At 31.5% G+C, this 20,920-nt stretch overlaps 3 protein-coding genes across 4 annotated transcripts in view; 2 read left to right on the forward strand and 1 right to left on the reverse strand.

Moving 5' to 3' along the window:
• Positions 1-20,920, forward strand: part of LOC127724368 (fibrinogen-like protein A) — a 432,225-nt gene that overhangs the window by 334,205 nt on the left and 77,100 nt on the right. Inside the window, exon 1 of one of the 2 annotated variants that reach the window (XM_052231316.1) lies at positions 4,000-4,474. The exons of the other annotated variant lie outside the window; for it this stretch is intronic. Within the exon in view, the coding sequence (XP_052087276.1) occupies positions 4,036-4,474 (439 nt within the window). The 5' untranslated portion in view covers positions 4,000-4,035. Of the gene's footprint in view, positions 1-3,999; positions 4,475-20,920 lie in introns of those variants that run through there. 2 annotated transcript variants of the gene reach the window in all.
• The window catches only part of LOC127724364 (feline leukemia virus subgroup C receptor-related protein 2-like), a 227,425-nt gene that overhangs the window by 160,418 nt on the left and 46,087 nt on the right, over positions 1-20,920 (reverse strand). The window lies entirely within an intron of this gene.
• The window catches only part of LOC127724370 (fibrinogen-like protein A), a 162,584-nt gene that overhangs the window by 124,162 nt on the left and 17,502 nt on the right, over positions 1-20,920 (forward strand). The gene's annotated exons all lie outside the window — the stretch shown is intronic.

Raw genomic sequence — 20,920 nt, forward strand, 5'->3', positions numbered from 1 at the left:
GAACTTCAATTTAACCCCTTTGCAAGAAATGGATAACGCATGAATTGTGCGTGTTAAGTTATTTAAAGGAAAAGAATGTCAACAATGAAAGTGAAACGAAGGTAAATAATTTGATTGACTGATTCGATCCACAAAAATATTATATACAGGTAAAAACGATGATTAACATATATTTTTAATCTATAGTATGAAAATAAACAGACCTAGAAAAATTCAATTGCATGAGTTCAAAATTTATTTATATCTATATTTATGTTTATATCGCTTATATGACCATCGGAGGTCTTCGGAGGTCAACTCGATAATTAATTAGATGGCGTCTAGACTAAAATACACACGAAACGAAGCTATATATTATCGAGCCATGCCCTGTAAATTGTTTATTTTAGACTTTTTATAATCTGGATAAATGTTTTACATTGTTATGAATCAAATATGAGAATTTGAGTCAAATCGGTGAACACGAATTTGACAGCTTGTGTCCCTTTAATCACCAATACATGTAGGTCAAGGCAAATAAACAGCAATGTTGACATAAAAGAGAGGATAGTATCATGTGGGCTGCATGTTTATGGATATTGAATACTTCGTTTTCTATTACAAATTTTTCACAAACTGTCATTTTGGATTACAAATATTACATTAAATTACAAAATAAAAGGATAAAAGACGAATTCTTTTTAAAATTGGATTTCAATACTTATTTGACATTCCCATTAATTTAAACAAACGAACAAGCTTACAAATATAAGGTACGTGTTTTGCATTTGTAAAAGAAAAAAAACAGCAGTACATTTTGGTTTAATATCTGTATAATTGCCAATCATACCTTTATCTTCTTACTTTTGTATAATTTGTATAAAAATTAATGAAAAACATTGATATTTTATCTCTGCGAAGATTTCATATAATACATGTATGTTTGTTTTTAGTAGTGATTTAAATATGTTAGTGCATGTATATCAGATGCATTTAAACAATTTTCGAGGAAACTACAGACAAACGTTTGGCGAACAGTTTACTCATGTTTAATTGACGTGTTCGTCATAAAAGGGAACTTAAATCTCAAATTGGAAAAGAGACACGAATACTATTGTGTCTATGTATCTTATTAATTTTATCTAACTTTTATCGTATTTCATTTATTTATTTGTTTATTTGTTCGGTTTTCTGTTTTACTTTATGCGCATTTGTCTATTTTCTTTTTCTTTTTTCTATATTACTTTAAACAAAATATTCTATAATTTCGTTTTTGTCGAGCCTGCGACTTTTGTCGCAGAAAGCTCGACATAGGGATAGTGATCCGGCGGCGGCGGCTACGGCGGCGGCGGCGTTAGCTAACTTCTTAAAAGCTTTATATTTTAGAAGGTAGAAGATCTGGATGCTTCATACTTTGTATATGGATGCCTCATGTTACGAAGTTTCCGTCAGTCACATGTCCAATGTCCTTGACGTCATTTTCATGGTTCAGTGACTACTTAAAAAAAAAAGTTAAGATTTTTTGTAATGTTAAATTCTCTCTTATTATAAGTAAAAGGATAACTATATTTGGTATGTGCGTACCTTGCAAGGTCCTCATGCCCGTCAGACAGTTTTCACTTGACCTCGACCTCATTTCATGGATCAGTGAACAAGGTTAAGTTTTGGTGGTCAAGTCCATATCTCAGATACTATAAGCAATAGGTCTAGTCTATTCGGTGTATGGAAGGACTGTAAGGTGTACATGTCCAACTGGCAGGTGTCATCTGACCTTGACCTCATTTTCATGGTTCAGTGGTCAAAGTTAAGTTTTTGAGTTTTGGTCTTTTTTTCTAATACTATATATGCAATAGTTCAACTATATTTGGTGTATGGAAATATTTTATGATCTATATGTCAGTCACGCAGGTTTTATTAAACCTTGACCTCATTTTCAAGGTTCATTTCTCAGTGTTAAGTTTTTGTGTTTTGGTCTGTTTTTCTTAAACTATAAGCAATAGGTCAACTATATTTGTTGTATGGAAGATTTGTTAGCTGTACATGCCTGCCTTGCATGGTTTTTCTGACCTTGACCTCATTTTCATGGTTCATTGGTCAATGTTTAGTTTACTTGGTTAATGTTAAGTTTATGTGGCAGTTGTAAAAAAGCTTTATATTTAGGACTATCAACATAATATCAATGATTAGTAAAGAAGGCGAGACATTTCAGCGTGTGCACTCTTGTTACTTTAATTTTCATGTTTAAACATTTAGTGTTGTTCGTTTTATGTTTAGATTCCTATTATTATTGTTTTCAGGTTTTTGACCTCCAGAATTGTTGAATATATAAGTCCGTGCCAACATTTACGAAATAATACTACACGGCATAATGTTTCATAACGTTAGATTGTATTATGTGAGGTTAACAGTTGTTGTCCATTCGTTTGATGTGTTTGATCTTTTGATTTTGCCATTTGATTAGGGACTTTCCTTTTTGAATTTTCCTCGGAGTTCAGTATTTTTGTGATTTTACTTTTTATGTTATAAGTTGGGTATAAAAACATTTCTAATAAAATGTTATCCTAATATTTCACCTGCAATAAACATCCTCTTAAGTGCCCATCGACTAGCACATGTATAGTTGTCTTTCAATAACATATTACCAGTAGTTTTGATAATAATAACGGAAATATAAGATTTATATTTTCTCACTGCTTAAGCATTACTGTATACAAATAAACATAATTTTGATCGAATATTGGAAAGAAATATAACAGAACTAAGACATCCAAGACTAAATTTTTTTATTATTAATTCCTTCGTATTGAAAATATGACTTACAGAGGAAAAGGCTAGTTAACTACCCGTGTTCTAAACCACGACCAAAGAACTGCTTTTTAATTTACGTCATTGACAGACTGTTCTAGCTTACAACATATAATGATAGGTCTACTCTAGAATAGATTATGACAGTTATATTCGAGAACAGATTTGGACAATTCTACCCTGGAACGGATCCTGACAATCTTACCAAAGTACAATTTTTTCGAAATCTACCCTGGGAATAATTCTGACAGTTTTTTTATTCAAGCATTACTGATGAGTCTTTTGTAGACGAAACGCGAGTCTGGTTTACAAAATTTTAATCTTGATATCTATAATAATGAGTTTATCGAGAACTGGTCTACAACTGTTTTGAACAATTCTATGATAGATTATTCTAAAAGTTCTGAAGAGAGGTCAGAACCGAACCCCACTGTAGTTACATGTATTATGGAATTTTATGCGACTGTCATACAAGTGAGAGGTTTAGCTAGCTATAAAACCAGGTTTAATCCACCATTTTCTACATAAGGAAATGTCTGTACCAAGTCAGGAATATGACAGTTGTTTTCTATTTGATTGATGTGTTTAAGCTTTTGATTTTGACATTTGATAAGGGACTTTCCGATTTGAATTTTCCTTGGAGTTTGGTACTTTTGTTATTTTACTTTATACTAATCAGTTTACACCAAAACAAAAAAGCAAACTGCATGAACGATCTACAGATACATGCATACTATCTTATATTACGTAATTGTATAACAAAAAAGACTTACTGGAACTTATTAGAAATGTTGGCAGTATGTTATTACGACTGATGACGACAGCATTAAGGCATTCTGTCATTTTTCCAGGTGGTCTACAGAAATATTCAAGTTGGAATTAGAGTTATGACGTTGTTGTTCAAATTCTTTGTATATTTAGTGTTTATCAATCGGTAATATAGATAAATTGTGTTGTTGTTCAATTTCTGAAGTATAGCAGTATTGTAATAAAATGGGAAATAACGGACTTAAAATTAACGGTATGGAGAAAATAATTGGATTACAAATTATTTTATTCATGATTGTTTATGTTGCTGGTACCCCCTGTTTGAAGTCCAGTTCAGCATGCCAAGAAATAAGAATGCCACTAGTGTCAAACGAACTTAAAGCCCCACTCGTAGCGGAACTGGATATAACCTCAATGAACAAACAGTTAAAATCCTATATAAGTGAGGACATTCAATTAACATTTTCCAAGGATATTAAAGACATGGTAAAAAATGAACAAACCAATTTAAAGACTACAATGTTAAAGGATTACTCGTCCAAAATGAAGGAGACAAAGGAAGGATATGACATGAAAATATCAGATATAATTCAAAATCTCCAAGCCAACGAAAGAAAAGTTCAAGAAGAAATGTCTGAAGTTTATATAAATTTAAATGCATCTGAAGCAAACTTTAATAAGAAAATGACAGATTTGTTGAGCGGATTTGAACAAAAACAAGAAAGCCTAAAACTAGCAATGTTATCGGAGTATTTATCCAAGCTCCAAGTATCACATGGCACCAACAACAAACAAATAATTGAACTTGCAAATGATTTGAAAACTCAATTTGCAAATTTATCACGAAATATTAAAGATGAATTGCAAACTCAAAAAAAGGATTTGGAAGAATGGAAAACCAATTTGATTGAAAAACTGAATGGTAAGGTCATTTGAAATATTAGTCATCATAAATTACATAAATAGGAATACAGGGAACGAAAACATATTTGACAGAACACCAGACCATACAAACGATTAGTAATCGACTCCTACAAAAAAAAAGACTAATAGAAAAATGAAAACGAACGACACACAGTCCAAATAGTCTGACTTGGTACAGGTAAATACATGTATATTTAAATCGAAACAGGTTTTACGTGCCAATGACTTTTGAAGTGAAAGGCAAGGTATAATAATAATATAAACGGTGCTAATTGTCTGTATCAGATAAGCATTTTGACGTAAAAGACTGATCTAAGTGCATATATTGTATCCATTTTAATATCGAATCAGTTTGAAAGCATATCGTAATAAATCAACTGAACTGAAATTAAAACAAAATCTTATGATTGAACATTGCTTTTAATTTGATTAACGTCTAATGCAAACATTCGAACCAAAAACAAAAAGAGAATGATTTGAACAAACAAATTAGTAGAATTTACAGAGCAGTTAAAACCGAGTCGTATAATCATAACTCTAATCCTCGAATACAAAGAAAGGCTGGCTGTCACCAAACAGGAGCGTCGACTTTATATCGGTAACCTCTTAGATTACTTGGAGGAAATTTATTTAATAGTAATGGAACACCCGGTGTGAGTTAAAGCGCACACCTACTACCTATACAAACGTCTGTTGACAAATTTTTTTCAATAAAATATAAAGCGTGTCGATAGAGACAGTTCATTTGAACTTTTTGCTGGTATAAGAGATAAATATTTTCATAGGTAGGCAATTACTATATATACTGAATATTAAAGAAGATGGTGATTATACGGTAGTGATCCTGACGTCAACGACAAAAAAATTCTGAAAAAAAAAGAAATGGATTTTAAAACCGTTATTTTTGCCATTCATACATTGTTTAGTTTGCAAAATAAATGTTTACGTTCTATCGCATTCAATTGGTTTTACAAACAATTCATTATAAGATCAATATGGCTTATTTTCAATAGTTTAGAGTGTTGGCACTATATATTATGATTTTGATATACGGTACTTTTATATTTACATGCAATAGTTCTGGAGAACGAAATTTTGGAGAAGTAAAACATGTTCTTTTTCTCTCTGGTACTAATATCAAGTAACAAATATCGATATTCTTTCCCTGAGGGGTAAACCCGGGTAGCTATAGGATTCCACTCCCGTTCCTTTTACCGATAAATACACCATGCGTATACATATAAAGATAAGAAGATGTGGTATGATTGTCAATGAGACATTTCATCCAGAGATCGACCAAATGACATAGAAGTTAACAACTACATGTTTGCTAGCTGAAATTCACCACGGAAAGTGATGTTTACTGAATATGACATTTTTTTGGGGAGTCCAAGTAAAATCATCTTTTGGTGTTCATTCAAGTGTTACTTTACACCTGTTTTCGATAGAAATAGACATAATTCTGTTTGAATGTGTTATTTTAAAGAAGGACATTTCTAAGTAATCTATAATAACTTTGTTTTATATGTTGACTGTATTTTCAATCGTGAATAAAGTTAATGGACAGACAGCGAATTAGGTCAAATTTCAGATGATGCAAGAAATTTTTCAAATATTAAAAGTAAGAAAAAAATATCTTTCGAGTCATTCCAAAACCATATAATGTAATTAACATGATAAATAGTGATATACTTCTTCAATAATAACATTTCTGCAATTTTACCATTTGAAATACTCAGAATTTGTAAGCAAAGGACAATAGGAAAGCAAGAACTCGAAGGAAATTCATACCCCACAAAAAAAGAAGTTGTTGAGTTTCCCTTGGCACTGATTTTATAATCCAATTTTGAAAGATAACCTATGTCTAGGTTATATGAAAAGTCGGCAATAGTCAATAAGGTACAAGTATTCGATTAGTGATTGCTTTACGCGCGAGAAATTTAAAAGGAATGTTTAGATATTTGGACGAAATGGACATCTGACAAGATAAGTTGGGGTTCTTCCCCCATCACTATAATGACCCGTTTAGCAATGCCAGACCAAATTAAATGTCTCCAAGCCTAAACAAACAAAAGTATCTTAGTACATATAATTGTCGATATGAGTAATCTGCAAATATACACATGTACTTAGTCATTATATCTATAAGAATTAAACCATGTGTATTTGAAGCCCTAAAACAAATTTAAGTACAGCCCACATATACCTTAGCAATGGCACATTACACATCAATTATTTAAAAAATCAATTATTTAAAAAACTTTAAATATTTGATGTTCTACGATTTTATCTTGCTCTAAAGCACTTATTTGTAGAAAAAATAATTCAAATCATTCGTGTAATGATCGTGTACCCTTATTTTTTTGGCCGGGTCGGACGAAATTCAAAACTGTTTTATATATACGGATGGTGATGTCTGGCGGCTGGACGGCAGGGCGGCTTGGCGGACGGCCATTGAATAGTTGGTAACTTATTTATGTAATCCACTCCAGACCTACTGTTTACAACCAAGATCCCTGAAACTTTACAGAAAGATTGCACATATATTGTATTTGTGCACCTGCTATTATTGAATTGTTTGAATTATGTGTTAGAATTTTCATGACTTGGGACCTTATCATTTTTCATCCAAATTTACAACCTTCGTGTAATTGCAACTACATCATAAACATGCTACATTGATCATGTTGATCAGTCACATATATTACAATAGTCCATTTAAGACTTTAATTCATTTATGTTATTATTGTAATATTTATCAATATTTTCAACACCTCCGTTTAATTTTTGGTAGAGTTAAATAAATCTTGTAGTAAAATCAAATGAGGCTGCAACACAAACCCAGTACAATAAGAATAACTGTGTTAAATAAATTCTTATTCAGTTTTGAGGTAACTGACTGGAAAATATGTACCAGCATCTTTTGTGTATATTTGACAGTCATCTCCCTTAATCTACAGAAATCCATAAATTTTGTGATCTTTAAGGTGCTCAACCAAATAAATTCTTTTCTAGCTATTTTTCACTCTAAAGTTCAAACGGCAATCACACATATTGCAATAGTTAGTGTTCTACCATAAGTATATATCAGCTGTGGATTGTATATTGTAAATGAAACGACTGCTTGTAGCACGGTAAATAAAGAGAACAGTGATCAACCTTGTGGTGTTACTTTAATATGACTGCTCTAATTGGTTTGATACAGTAAGATTAAAAATTTGTGAGATGAAAAAATAATATTCGAAATTTGTAAATGATGAATTAAATTTTATTTCGTAACTTGTACTTTATCATTAATTATGATGATTGCGATATTGTGCAAACACAAAAACATCAGTTAACCATAAGACCTATATCTTAACATTATAATGGAAATCTCGTTGAGGTTAATAAATGAATTCTTATACTTTTATATGTTCCGTTTATAATTATCATTCCTGTTACCATAAAGTATTTGAACATTACATACTATGGTTATGATAGTACATTAATTATAACACCAAAACAGTTCTAGCAGGAAGCAAAAGTAAATGGAACAATTCCTTTTTTCTTGCCTTTCTCTGAATCAGATGCTTAAAACAATTTCAGAGACGACAATATATACAACAAATGTTAAAAAAGAAACCAAATAAAATATTCTTTCCAGATACATTAGCTCCTCAAAAGTATAAAGACTGCAGCTATATGAAAGGAAAAAACAAACCAAGTGGAGAATATATCATATACCCGGAAAGTTTAAATGGAATCCAGACATACTGTGATATGACTACTGACGGCGGAGGATGGACCGTATGTTTAATTGTTATTTCGTCGAATATTTTTTTGTACAATTAACTTAGATATGAAGTGTCCTATTTGAGGGTGTCAAGTTTCTGTATTATGTTAAAAAACAAATTATGAAAGCCTGACATTTGACTGAACAGATCATAACTTTCTGCCAAGGAGCATGTCTCATCAATATAGAAATTTTTCAAAAAAAGCTAAAATTTAATCAGATTTTTTTATTTATAAATTAGGTCATTGGTTTTCTCAAATGATTTATTCATATTTGTCGAAGGGCCTTTTAAAGCGGACTATACGTTATCGGTTTTTATCATTTTTGAAGGCCGTACGGTTGCCTATAATTGCTAAAATCTACTTCAGTTGAACTCTGGTGGAAAGTTGGCAATCATACCACGTCTACTTATTTTTATATTGACTATTTTTAGATCAGATAGATCAGATCTGATATCGTGTTAAAGTTATTATGACTGTGCTAGAATGAACTGGTTATGTATAAGTATTATCTTGCAACATTTATTTATGGTACGTTCATATTGTACCTGTATGCAACCATCTGGAATTAAACATAATTTTTTTAGACATTTTTTTATCCTATTGAGCTAAAAGCCATACATACACAATTTATTACACACTGAGGCTGCATATATTTTACACTGTATTATCTTAAAGTCATGCGGATGACCATCCTACTATTATTTGTAATTTTGTGTTTAGCCATAATTGATGATTCATACCAACAACAATTGCATGGTAATTTTAAGATGTGTGATTGTGAATGAATGTTTTTGTAGATGTTGATTTTATGTCTGCTTTATCATGTTTATCTTTAATTTATTGATAAATCCAAACATGCATTTAGAAGTCAAAATATAATGCTTGCAAAGCAAATCTATTGTACATTCAAATTAAATTCGCTTAACAGTTGCCATGATAGTAATATTAACAGTTGCCATGATAATAATATATTCAGCTGGTATGATAATAATTTCAACAGTTGCCATGATAATAATATTAACAGTTGGTATGATAATAATATTAACAGTTGCCATGATAATAATATTAACAGTTGCCATGATAATAATATTAACAGTTGGTATGATAATAATATTAACAGTTGCCATGATAATAATATTAACAGTTGCCATGATAATAATATTAACAGTTGGTATGATAATAATATTAACAGTTGGTATGATAATAATATTAACAGTTGCCATGATAATAATATTAACAGTTGCCATGATAATAATATTAACAGTTGCCATGATAATAATATTAACAGTTAGGATTGGTTTTTATCTTCCTTTCGATATATCAGAATAATCTGTCAATTAACGGTTCTAAACAGTTTTACCTTGATCAGTTCTACCATGAAACTTTTTTGATCAGTTCTTGGGTTGATAAAAACAACAACTATATATATTTCGAGCGTCCGAAGTACTATCAAGAACGCTTAAACCTAAACTTTCAAAAGCCAAGGATGTGTCAAAACGTTGTAACAATAGCATCTATATGATCAAAATGTCCAAATCTGTTCTAAAGTAGAACTACCAGAATCTGTTCCGCATGAGCACCTGCAAGCATTCCCGGTTTGCTGGTCCTTTAGTTTTCTATGTTGTGTGTTGTGTACAGTTGTTTGTCTTTTTGTCTTTTTCTTTTCTTTTTTTTTTCGCCATTGCGTTGTCAGTTAATTTTAAGACTTACCAGTATGAGCTTGAATGTCCCTTTAGTATCTTTCGCATTTATTCAATCATATAACCGTTCTAAATATTATTGATAAACTCATAATAAATACCAAGATTCAAATTTTGTACGTCAGATGCGCGTTTCGTCTTCAAAAGACTCATTAGTGACGCCCGAATAAAAAAAAATTAAAAAGAAATAAGAGCAGTTCTCTGATCGTGATTTAGTACAGGGACGTGTTCTGGATTTGTTTAGGGTAGAAATGTAAGAATCATTTCTAATGTATTACTGTCAGAATCAGTTCAAGTGTAGAACTGTCCAAAACTGTTCTTATTCAAAACTGTTAGAATCTGTTCTAAATTATAACTGTCCAAAATTGTGCTTTGTTCAAACCCTCCACAAACTGTTCGTTCTAGGGTACAACGCTTCAGTCAGAAACTGTTTTACGGTGTCAGAAGAGTTGTCCCGACATATTTTGAAATATTCGTAGAGGGGCTTTAATTGATTCAAACTGTAAGTGATACAAATGGATGATTAATAACATTAAATGTACAAATTTTAATGCACAAAATGCGCATTTTGACTAACAATTTTTCGTCGATTGGTCGAGGTCAAAATATTTGAACTGAATACAAACGACCAAAAGCTGATATAATCCAATTGGATCAAACAAGGAATCAAAGCAATAGATGATTCTTGTTTATGTAGTTCATATTCTAAACATCTGAATTATATATGAAACATATAATATATGTGTGTAGGTAATTCAAAGAAGAATTGATGGGACTACAAAATTTGATAGAACCTGGAATGAATACAAGGAAGGGTTTGGAGATGTGGAAAAAGAATACTGGCTTGGTAAGTTATTGTTTAAGTAGTTATATTTCATACAAATTAAACTTCTATATGTAGATGTCATGCGAATGTTACACTTGTCAGATTATATGACGTCTTCACATAAAATATGATATCTTATAAATAAAAAAAAGTTGAATTATCAGCTGTTCTGTATCAGATACATGCGTATGGTAGCACCCTTCTTCTGAAAAGATGATCGTCCAGTTTTCATTTAATCAAGAAGAATATTTTCCATCATACTCATTTCCTTAGTGTGTCAATCCTTTAAAGTTTTTCCTTAGTGTGTCAATCCTTTAAAGTTTTTTCCTTAGTGTGTCAATCCTTTAAAGTTTTTTCCTAAGTGTGTCAATCCTTTAAAGTTTCAAATAATGAACAACCCCATTGCCTATTGACTTTTATGTGACTTTAAAACCTTGTTGGTATAATTGTTCGGTGTAAAGGACTGTCTTTTCATGAAATCAATAATGTAAACATATGGGCAAAAGAAACGTTGCATGTGCAGAATTCATTGACATTTCCAAGCTCATTATTTTAGTTTTTGATCGGCAAGAATCGATAAACATTTGATATCATTTATTCATGGTGATAAATGTTGTGCTTAAACCACAAATAATTTCCGACCTTGGGATGTCTTACAAGTTAGATTTCAATTGATAAATACACTAACCTTCACAGAATTAAAACACAATCTTAAGAGAGAAGAAATGTATCAGTAACCTCGAGCTCAAGTCGAAAACAACGGCATATAAAGACATACATTGGATTTCAATCAATATCAGAACTGCCCTCACTGTAATTGTGGAATTATTGCCAGAAACGTTTTAACAATCAAATAGATACTTTATCACATTAATGTTTTTAATTTATTTAACATTTGAAAACAAGAAAGTGTTTTATTTATCTAGACTTTTCCACAAAATATATGATTGAGCCCCATGAAAATATAATCGTTTAATCTTTAATTTATTTGAACATTCCGTCTATCAAATACATTTAAACACCTAGAACCATTATGTTAAGCTAAATTGTTCATGTACATTTGAAAACTCTATGCTAATGCTTAATATAATTAAAGGTCTTTGTTAATCAGGAGTCAATGTGCAGTTTTGAACAAAGTTCACTTTTACAGGTACACCATATAGAAACTAAGTATGGTGCACGTATATACATTCATTTTTTTAAATTGGAAATGTTGAAATTATTGTATATGCTTTTTACACAGTAATTGTACACGTTATAGTAGATATTTATTATTTCACTTTAAAAGCTATTATTAGTTGCTGTTTTGCGACCGCCGTCGTCTGTAACTATTATTAAACTTGTTTTAAAAATCCCAATTATGCTCTTTCTGGTTCTTTCTCTAAATCAACACATTGACTAATGTGATCTAATTATTTAGATAATATGTAGATGCATGTATGTTCAAAATGTACAGTTCAACTGAAAACTTAAAATATACAATTTACACAGTAATTGTACACGTTATAGTAGATATTTATTATTTCACTTCAAAAGCTATTATTAGTTGCTGTTTGCGACCGCCGTCGTCTGTAACTATTATTAAACTTGTTTTAAAAATCCCAATTATGCTCTTTCTGGTTCTTTCTCTAAATCAACACATTGACTAATGTGATCTAATTATTTAGATAATATGTAGATGCATGTATGTTCAAAATGTACAGTTCAACTGAAAACTTAAAATATAGATTTATACATCATTGGTTTTACGAATAGGTAACAAATATTTGAACATCCTGACATCCAGTGGTAAATACGAACTAAGAGTGGACTTGATTGCTGCCAATCAAAAAAAGACTTATGCAGTTTATAAGACGTTTGTTGTTGGTGATGAAAATTCAAATTTCAAGTTAACTATTGGGGATTATACAGGAACTGCAAGTTTGTAAAAGTAGACGTATATTTTTGGATAGTTTTATAGGCCTTCTGCTTACTTTCGATATCTTTATCTATTCTTCAAAACTTGAAATTCAACTCGATTCAAAATTATTCCTCTTGCTCTGTTGCAACATATAACAATGGGTGTTTACATACAAGTGAATTCATGCATACAAATATATACTGGATACTTTCTTTAACATTCATCATATTAAACCAGAACAAATACACGTTTCAGTGATAAACTGGTAAATGCTAAATTTGCTGATTTTTTAAACTCCAATTTCACTCATCAGCTAGGCGTAAACCCCAATATTGATGTAACAAAGATGCAAACTAATCTCTTGCTATTTTAATTCTTGATCTTTTAAAAATTAACAGATTACCACTATCTATTAGAAACATTTGATGGAACATTATATCACTTTAATCTTCTCTGGTTCAGTGTTAATTTCAGTTATTTTTCTCGATATATATTATTCTATACATCTATATCTGCAACATTATATTTCGCGAAAAAAAAAAATTAATAACTGATAAAATTGTGTTCCTGATGACTTGTGACATTTACAAAAAGGTATAAAAAAGGGAAAACTCTTGAAACCAAACAAAATCGATAAAATAAAAAAACAATTTTGCAGTCACTTATATTTTGTTCTAAATCTTCATTTCATAATTGTTGATGATTTTTTTTAAAGTGTAGACAGTAAAAATTTGTTTCCTAGAAAATTATATTTTATATCACATTATCCTTTTGTGTGGCCATTTAAATCATATTACTTTTTATTTTGGGTTTTCTCGATTCAACAGGAGCAAAGACGTTGCACGCAAACAAATAGTTAAAAAAATATACCCTCGAGCAAAGAAATACATACATAACATATGTGCAAGTAAAAGTAACAGACGAGCATCTTAGCGACTCACATTTGCGGTAGGAACGTTATAACATTTTTTTCGCGAACGTGTGTGTGTGTTAATGTATGATAGACATATTGTTGAACTATTGATACCTGATTATATGGTATTTGTAGTTAGAACTAAGCTAGATAAATACAAACATATTTCAGGGAATGCAATGTTTTACAACAACGGTAAACACTTCAGCACCAAAGATAGAGACAATGGTAGGAAATGTGCTAAAAATGGCTCCTTTGGGCCTTGGTGGAATGATAATTGCAGTTTTGCTGCCCTGAATCTTGATCTCAAAAAGTATAAAATGAGATGGATGAATGATTATACTTACATCAAGTCTTTAATGAAAATCAAACAAATCAACTAAAAACGCATCTATGATTTAATTAATAGATAGCAAATGCGAATTTTGTATTAAAAAAATGGAAAATGGGAAATGGAAAGTTAGTTATGAAACAAATATTCAAAGACAAGTTGAAAGTGCACTGAAGATATTCCGACAACAAAATCAAACAAACAATCGTAAACTAGAAACAAAATTCTCTGGTGGACCATGGAGAAAAATTGAACATGAAGTGATCTTAAAAACAAATTTGCTTTAGTTAATATTTTACATGGATGAATTTATTTGCCATTCGAATAAGTTTGCAAGGATTTATCATCACTATTTTTCTTACCAATATTCCGAAAATTAAATCTGTTGTAGCTTTTGCTATGTAAACTCATCCCATGATATAACGCTATTTCAATGCTTAAGTTTACATATCAAGAGTTAATGAGTAATCCTACTTCCAATATGTTTATAAAATGGCTCTTTTATAATTACAAGTGAATGAAACATTTTAATTTTACAATAAAATGAGACAAGTCTTATCCATAGATATGAAAGAAATCCCACGACTAGTCAAAACGAAAATGGTACGAATTTTTTTAATGAATCTTTGAATGTAATTATGACTACCATGGAAACACTGTCTAAAGTATCAAAAAGAATACAATGCTACTTCGGTGGTTCTTATAATAGTAGAAATTTGAATTAAATAAAACATGTGGGTATACGTGAATGAGACTGTAACCAGACAAAAACAACCAAAGCACATCTACAGGCCACATACAGTCCTAATTCAGGAGCCTGTAATTCTGTGGTTGTCGTTTGTTGCTGTATATCATAATTGTTTTTCGTTCATTGTTTTGAACATAAATCATGCTACCGTTTTTTCGTTTGAATGGTTTTACATTTGTCATTTCGGGCATTTTATAGCTGACTTTACAGTATAGGTTTTGCTCATATCTGAAGGCCGTACGGTGACCTATAGTTTTTAACATTATGTCATTTATTCTCTGGTGGAGTGTTGTCTCACTAGCAATTATACCACATCTTCTTATTTTAATATTCAACAATTTGCTTACATATGTACAAAACATTACTCATAATTCCAAAGAGTCTAAAAACTTCAATGAGTTAAACAGCAAGTGGATGATATGCACCAAACTATCAATCAAATCTTGAATACATATCAGTCAGCAAGCTGAGATAATGTTCGTGGAAAAAGAAAGACACATGAACTTGTGGAGGCATACGACTAGTTTTGCATGTTTAAAGACATCAAAACACTTGTATTACCCTTTTTAAATTCTTCCAGCTTACTGAGAAAAATGTTCAGAAAAGAACATACTATAAAATCAACATGATCAATGCACGACAAGCAGTGTTTCATTAACTAAGGATTTAATTGATAAAAAAAACACAAATATAAATAAAATAAGAGTGCACACGATGAAATGTCTCGCCTTCTTTACTAACCATTGATTTTATGTTGATAGTCCTAAATATAAATTAAAGCTTAACTACAAGTAGCACATAATCCAAGAAAATGAGGTCAAACCAAACGAGAAATACATGTACAAATTACAATCATTTAATAAACCAAACATAGTTGACCTATTAATTATAGTTTCTAAAAAAACATTCTTAACCAAGAAAACTTAACATTGACCAATGAACCATGAAAATGAGGTCAAGGTCAGATGAACCATGCCAGACAGACATGTACACCTTACAATCAATCTATGCATTAAATATAGTTGACCTATTGCTTACAGTATCTAAGAAACAAACTTAACTATGAAAACTTAACATTGACCAATGAACCATGAAAATGAGATCAAGGTCAGATGATACCTGCCAGACAGACATATACACTTTACAATCCTTCCATACAACAAATATAGTTGATCTATTGCTTAAAGTTAAAGAAAAACAGACCAAAACACAAAAACTTAACACTGAGAAATGAACGGTGAAAATGAGGTCAAGGTCAAATAAAACCTGCGAGACTGACATGTACATCACAAACTATTTCCATACTCCAAATATAGTTGATTCATTGCATATAGTATTAGAAAAAAAGACCAAAACTAAAAAACTTAAATTTGACCACTGAACAATGAAAATGAGGTCAAGATCAGATAACACCTACCAGTTGGACATGTACACCTTACACTCATTCCATATACGAAATGTAGTAGACCTATTGCTTATAGTATCTGATATATGTACTTGACCACGAAAACTTAACCTTGTTCACTGATCAATGAAATTAGGTCGAGGTCAAATGAAAACTGTCTGACGGCATCAGGACTTTGCAAGGTACGCACATACTAAATATAGTTATCCTATTACTCATAATAAGAAAGAAATCAACATTACAAAGAATCTTAACTTTTTTTTCAAGTAGTCACTCAACCATCAAAATAAGGTCAAGGACAATGGACATATGACAGACGGAAACGTCGCATCCACGTCTTCTAGCTTCTAAAATATAAAGCTTTTAAGAAGTTAGCTAACGCCGCCACCGCCGTCGCCGCCGCCGGATTACTATCCCTATGTCGAGCTTTCTGCGACAAAAGTCGCAGGCTCGACAACAATCATATTTTATAATCGTATATTCCGTGTGAAAGAATGCTCGCGACTTATGCAAATAAAATCAAAGTAGTTAACCTTCTGATATGAAATTATGTCTTCAAGGGCTTGTATTTCCTATCATGATTTCCTAAAAAAAAAGCGTTAATGCTCACAGGAAGCTATTAAACCAAGATTTTCAAGTGGCCAATTAAAATAATCCCTTCGTAAGTTTTCCGAACGCCATCATGAGTTCGTTGACCGTTATGGAATATCCCTTTCACAGATGATAATGGATATGTTCCTAATGTCGTAACTACAATCCCGTCCCCTTTCCCCAAATAAGACGAATAAGAATTATAACCAGGTTTGTACTAACATCAGCAAAACGACGGGTGCAAAATGTAAAGCAGGATCTGCTTACCCTTCCAGAGCACATGAGATCACATCCAGTTCTTTTTTGTCTGAGGGACTTTGTAAAAAAGAACTCTGATTCAAACAAAAAATTCTCTGAAACTGACATTATCAAGATGCTTGATTTCCTTATTGACAACATATGTGTTACGTTTGGAGAACGTGTTTTTCAACAAACAATCGGCATTGGGGTTTTTGTTCCGGCTGAGTACCTATCAGATGAGTATAGCCATTGCATTCGGATCTTAACTGTTTGTTCTTTTGCTCTGTCCTGTATTTACATACCTAACCTTATAGTCAGGAACTTGAAATTCAGCGGTAATCATTGGTTGTCTGAGATATTTGTGTTTTGTTCATTGTGGTAGCGTAAATCGGTCCGATATTTGTTTCTTTTTAAGTGTGTCACATTTTCTAAACGTCGACCTTAACAGTGACATGTATTTGTTAACATTTTTGTCCTTTGCTCTTTTTTCTATCATTCATACTTCATCTCCATGTCTTTATACCAGTGAGAATGCTTCCAGGTCTGTGCTACCTCAAAATCCTTACAACATACGAAAACAGACAATCATGCTACATTGCAGAAAACTTCATTTTGTGACGACAGGTAAAAATACTCAAAGAGCGTATCATTATACAAAAAACGACGAAAGATAGATTTAAGAGAAGCTAAGAAATATTTGTTTACAAAACCAACTAATAACATATAGTAGCTGAAATGATTTTCTGTAATTTGAATAACAAACTCTTTCCAAAACTAGTTACTTTCTTCTTTAAAAATACTGTATGAAAATATAAGGATACCAAAACTGTATTCATGGTCGGGTCCACTTTTTCTCCCGTTTGAAGTTCAATCCACCATCTGGTGTATTTTAGAACAATTAAAGTCAGAACTAATTTGCTGCTGTATCTTAATGTTCAACATTTTTACCTATTATGTCGATAAGTTTGCTTTACTCACACATTGTTGTCTATATAATTAAATTCTATGAGACTGTCACGTGTGTCATAAAAGTGAGATGTTTAGATAGCTATAAAACCAGGTTTAATTCACCATTTTCTGCATAAGGAAATGTCTGTACCAAGTCAAAAATATGACAGTTGTTTTCCGTTCGTTTGAAGTGTATGAGATTTTGATTTTGTCTTTTGAAAAGGGACTTTCCGTTAGAATTTTCCAAATAATTCGAAATTTTTGTTATTCAACTTGTAACTTTTGCAAAAAAAATTAAATCACAAAAATACTGAACTCCGGGGAAAATTCAAAACGTAAAGTCCCTAATCAAATGGCAAAATAAAAAGCTCAAACACATCATACGAATGGATTATAAGCATGTCATTATGATATTAAACATTGTGTTTTAACCATAAGAACATTTCTGGGTACCTAGACTTTTTCCTTTGATTAGATTTAATTAAATTCAAACTTTTCTATATACATTTGTAAGTAATATAATATTGATATGACCTTCTCACAGTTTACATTCAGGTAAGGAGAATATATCTGTACATCGTCTAAAACATTCAAATTGACTTTTTTTTAAATACCCATTATGAATAATTTCATACATAAGCTGTTTATACATTTCTAGAACGATTACAAAGTGCATCATTAATGATTCATTCGACTATTTTATGATGGCCAGTTTTTATTATTAGACGCAGCCGTAGTTCCTAGAGAGAACCATCCACATTCGGCAACAAAAATGGCGATCCTCGTCATAAATCGTAGTCGAACGCAATCTGCACGAGAGGGGTTCTTACTCTAATATTTTACCGTAGAAGAACGACTACCGAGCCACATCAATCTGTTTGGAAAAAAAATAACATTACAAAAATTTCAAAATATTTTATTAGAAGTGTACTTCATGTGTTTATTTTTAGAAATGAATAGGATTGTGGACAAATATCATTATTATTATGTCTAGGATTGAGCGCAAGTAGCAAGATAAACAAAGCACAAATAGATCTGTTATACACCTCGACCCCAATGATTACGTAACATGCTAACTGATTGAGGCAAAACACCGTGAAACTCCTATAAAACAAACTAATTCTATTAATTTTACACGATTGGATCCAAATCTGAAGCACGATCTGCTTACCTTTCTTGAGTACCTTTGGTCACCCCCTTTTTTTGTTGGTGTTCGTGTTGCTGATTCTTCAGTTTTCTGTCGCTATAGTTTTTTAGGTGAAATCCGTTAATCTTCGACTTATTCGTCCCTTTGGTATCTTCCGCCTCTTTTTTATTTTATTTTACCAAACATAGATTTTAGAGAATGGACGGATAGTAAAATTAATCTTCTTCCCATCCAGCTTTATTTGCATTGAGAGGCTTTACATGTATTTTCAGATGTGACCTTAAGATATTAGACACAAAATTTGACAGTTTTTACTAAATCGATAAAAGCAATAATGTATGAAAAGATCAATGTTAATCTTCTTGGTATTAACTTTGATGATGTAATCATTACTGTTCTCTCACTCGGAATCTGTTATCATTACAATAAAAAACAATCAATGGTGTAAAATGAATTATATGAACATGAACAAGGCAAAATTGTCTTTGATGTTTTAACTGCATACCTACTTTCTTAAGTTATCTCAAGGCACATATCAAAAGGTGGAGGAGAGTATACTAAAGAAACAAATTAAAATCAACAAGAAGAAGTAAAACAGGCAATTGCATGACAAAGACGAACAAATGTCGAAAAGACTAACAATATTCCATTAACCACACGAATCCCGACTTAAACCCAAGGTAAACACCAGTGGTATCCGTGGCTTTGCTAATGGCAATCACAAGATCGGTGGTAAGTCACATTCGATGACGTGACGATCGTTGCAAAGAAGACTTAAAGCACCAGCTCTATGCGCTTTGATAAAACGTAACATCAAATTCATTAAGCCAAACAAATTTAGAACAACATAGTATCTGCACTCTTCGGAAATATGACTATGCTTGAAAATTCAAGTTAAGATGATCGAATCCCCGTATTTCTGTTGTTTACTAAGTAATTATAATTTGTGCAGTTTTGAAAAAAAAATATATAATTTTTATGAGAGTCTTGTTGGGAGTCCTTCATTTCTCTATTCTTTATATTATATCACCTAATTATTATCTATTCTTTAATTTTTTTTGCCCATTTTTCTCCATTCTTTATATTTTTTTGGCCATTATTCTCAATCATATAAATCCCCATCCACACCCTCATATAGTGACGTTCCCAGAACTAAATGCATTATTTTGCATCTTTAATGCGCATGGCACAATGTTAAAATCAACCCAACTCTGCTGTTTTCTGGTATAGATACGAAGACTGACTCTTTTTACAATTTCTTTATAATCCTATATTTGAAAGTAAATCTATTGTAATTATATAGAATAAACTGTTTAGTGCGAAATAAATTGAATAGAAGTGGATGATTTCTATTTCCCTATTACCAATTTCCGTTTTCTCAGTAGTGACATACCCTCTGATCAGTCGTATGGTGTTTACATATCTCAATTGATACGTTATGTTCGTGCATGTGTACACTATACGGACTTCATATACAGGAGTTTGCTCCTTACGAAGAAAATGCTCCAACAGAGTTATGAGGAGGAAAGAACAAAAATTACACTTCTTAAATTTTATGGACACCATCATGAATTGGTTGATCGATACGCTGTGGCTGTGTCTAAACTCACTAACAACATTTTTAACACGTCTTAGATTGTAGTTTAACATCTATGTCGTCTGTCTGCTAAGTACCAAACGTGACCTATTCCCAAATATGACTGTTTTGCCGAGTGTGAATAAGCATTGCCATACGACGTGTCTCGGTATTAATACATCCAACATTCATGTATTTAGTTATGATGTTTCTGATCTGTGTTTAGTTGGATATTGTGTCACGTCTTATCATTTGTGGTTTAAATTCTGTATTTTCGGTATATTTCACATATGTTTATTTGTCAGTATAGTCGAGTTAATGTCCATGGATAAAGTATTGTGT

This window comes from Mytilus californianus, unplaced genomic scaffold (assembly GCF_021869535.1).
Source record: "Mytilus californianus isolate M0D057914Y unplaced genomic scaffold, xbMytCali1.0.p SCAF_14, whole genome shotgun sequence".
Taxonomy (NCBI): domain Eukaryota; kingdom Metazoa; phylum Mollusca; class Bivalvia; order Mytilida; family Mytilidae; genus Mytilus; species Mytilus californianus.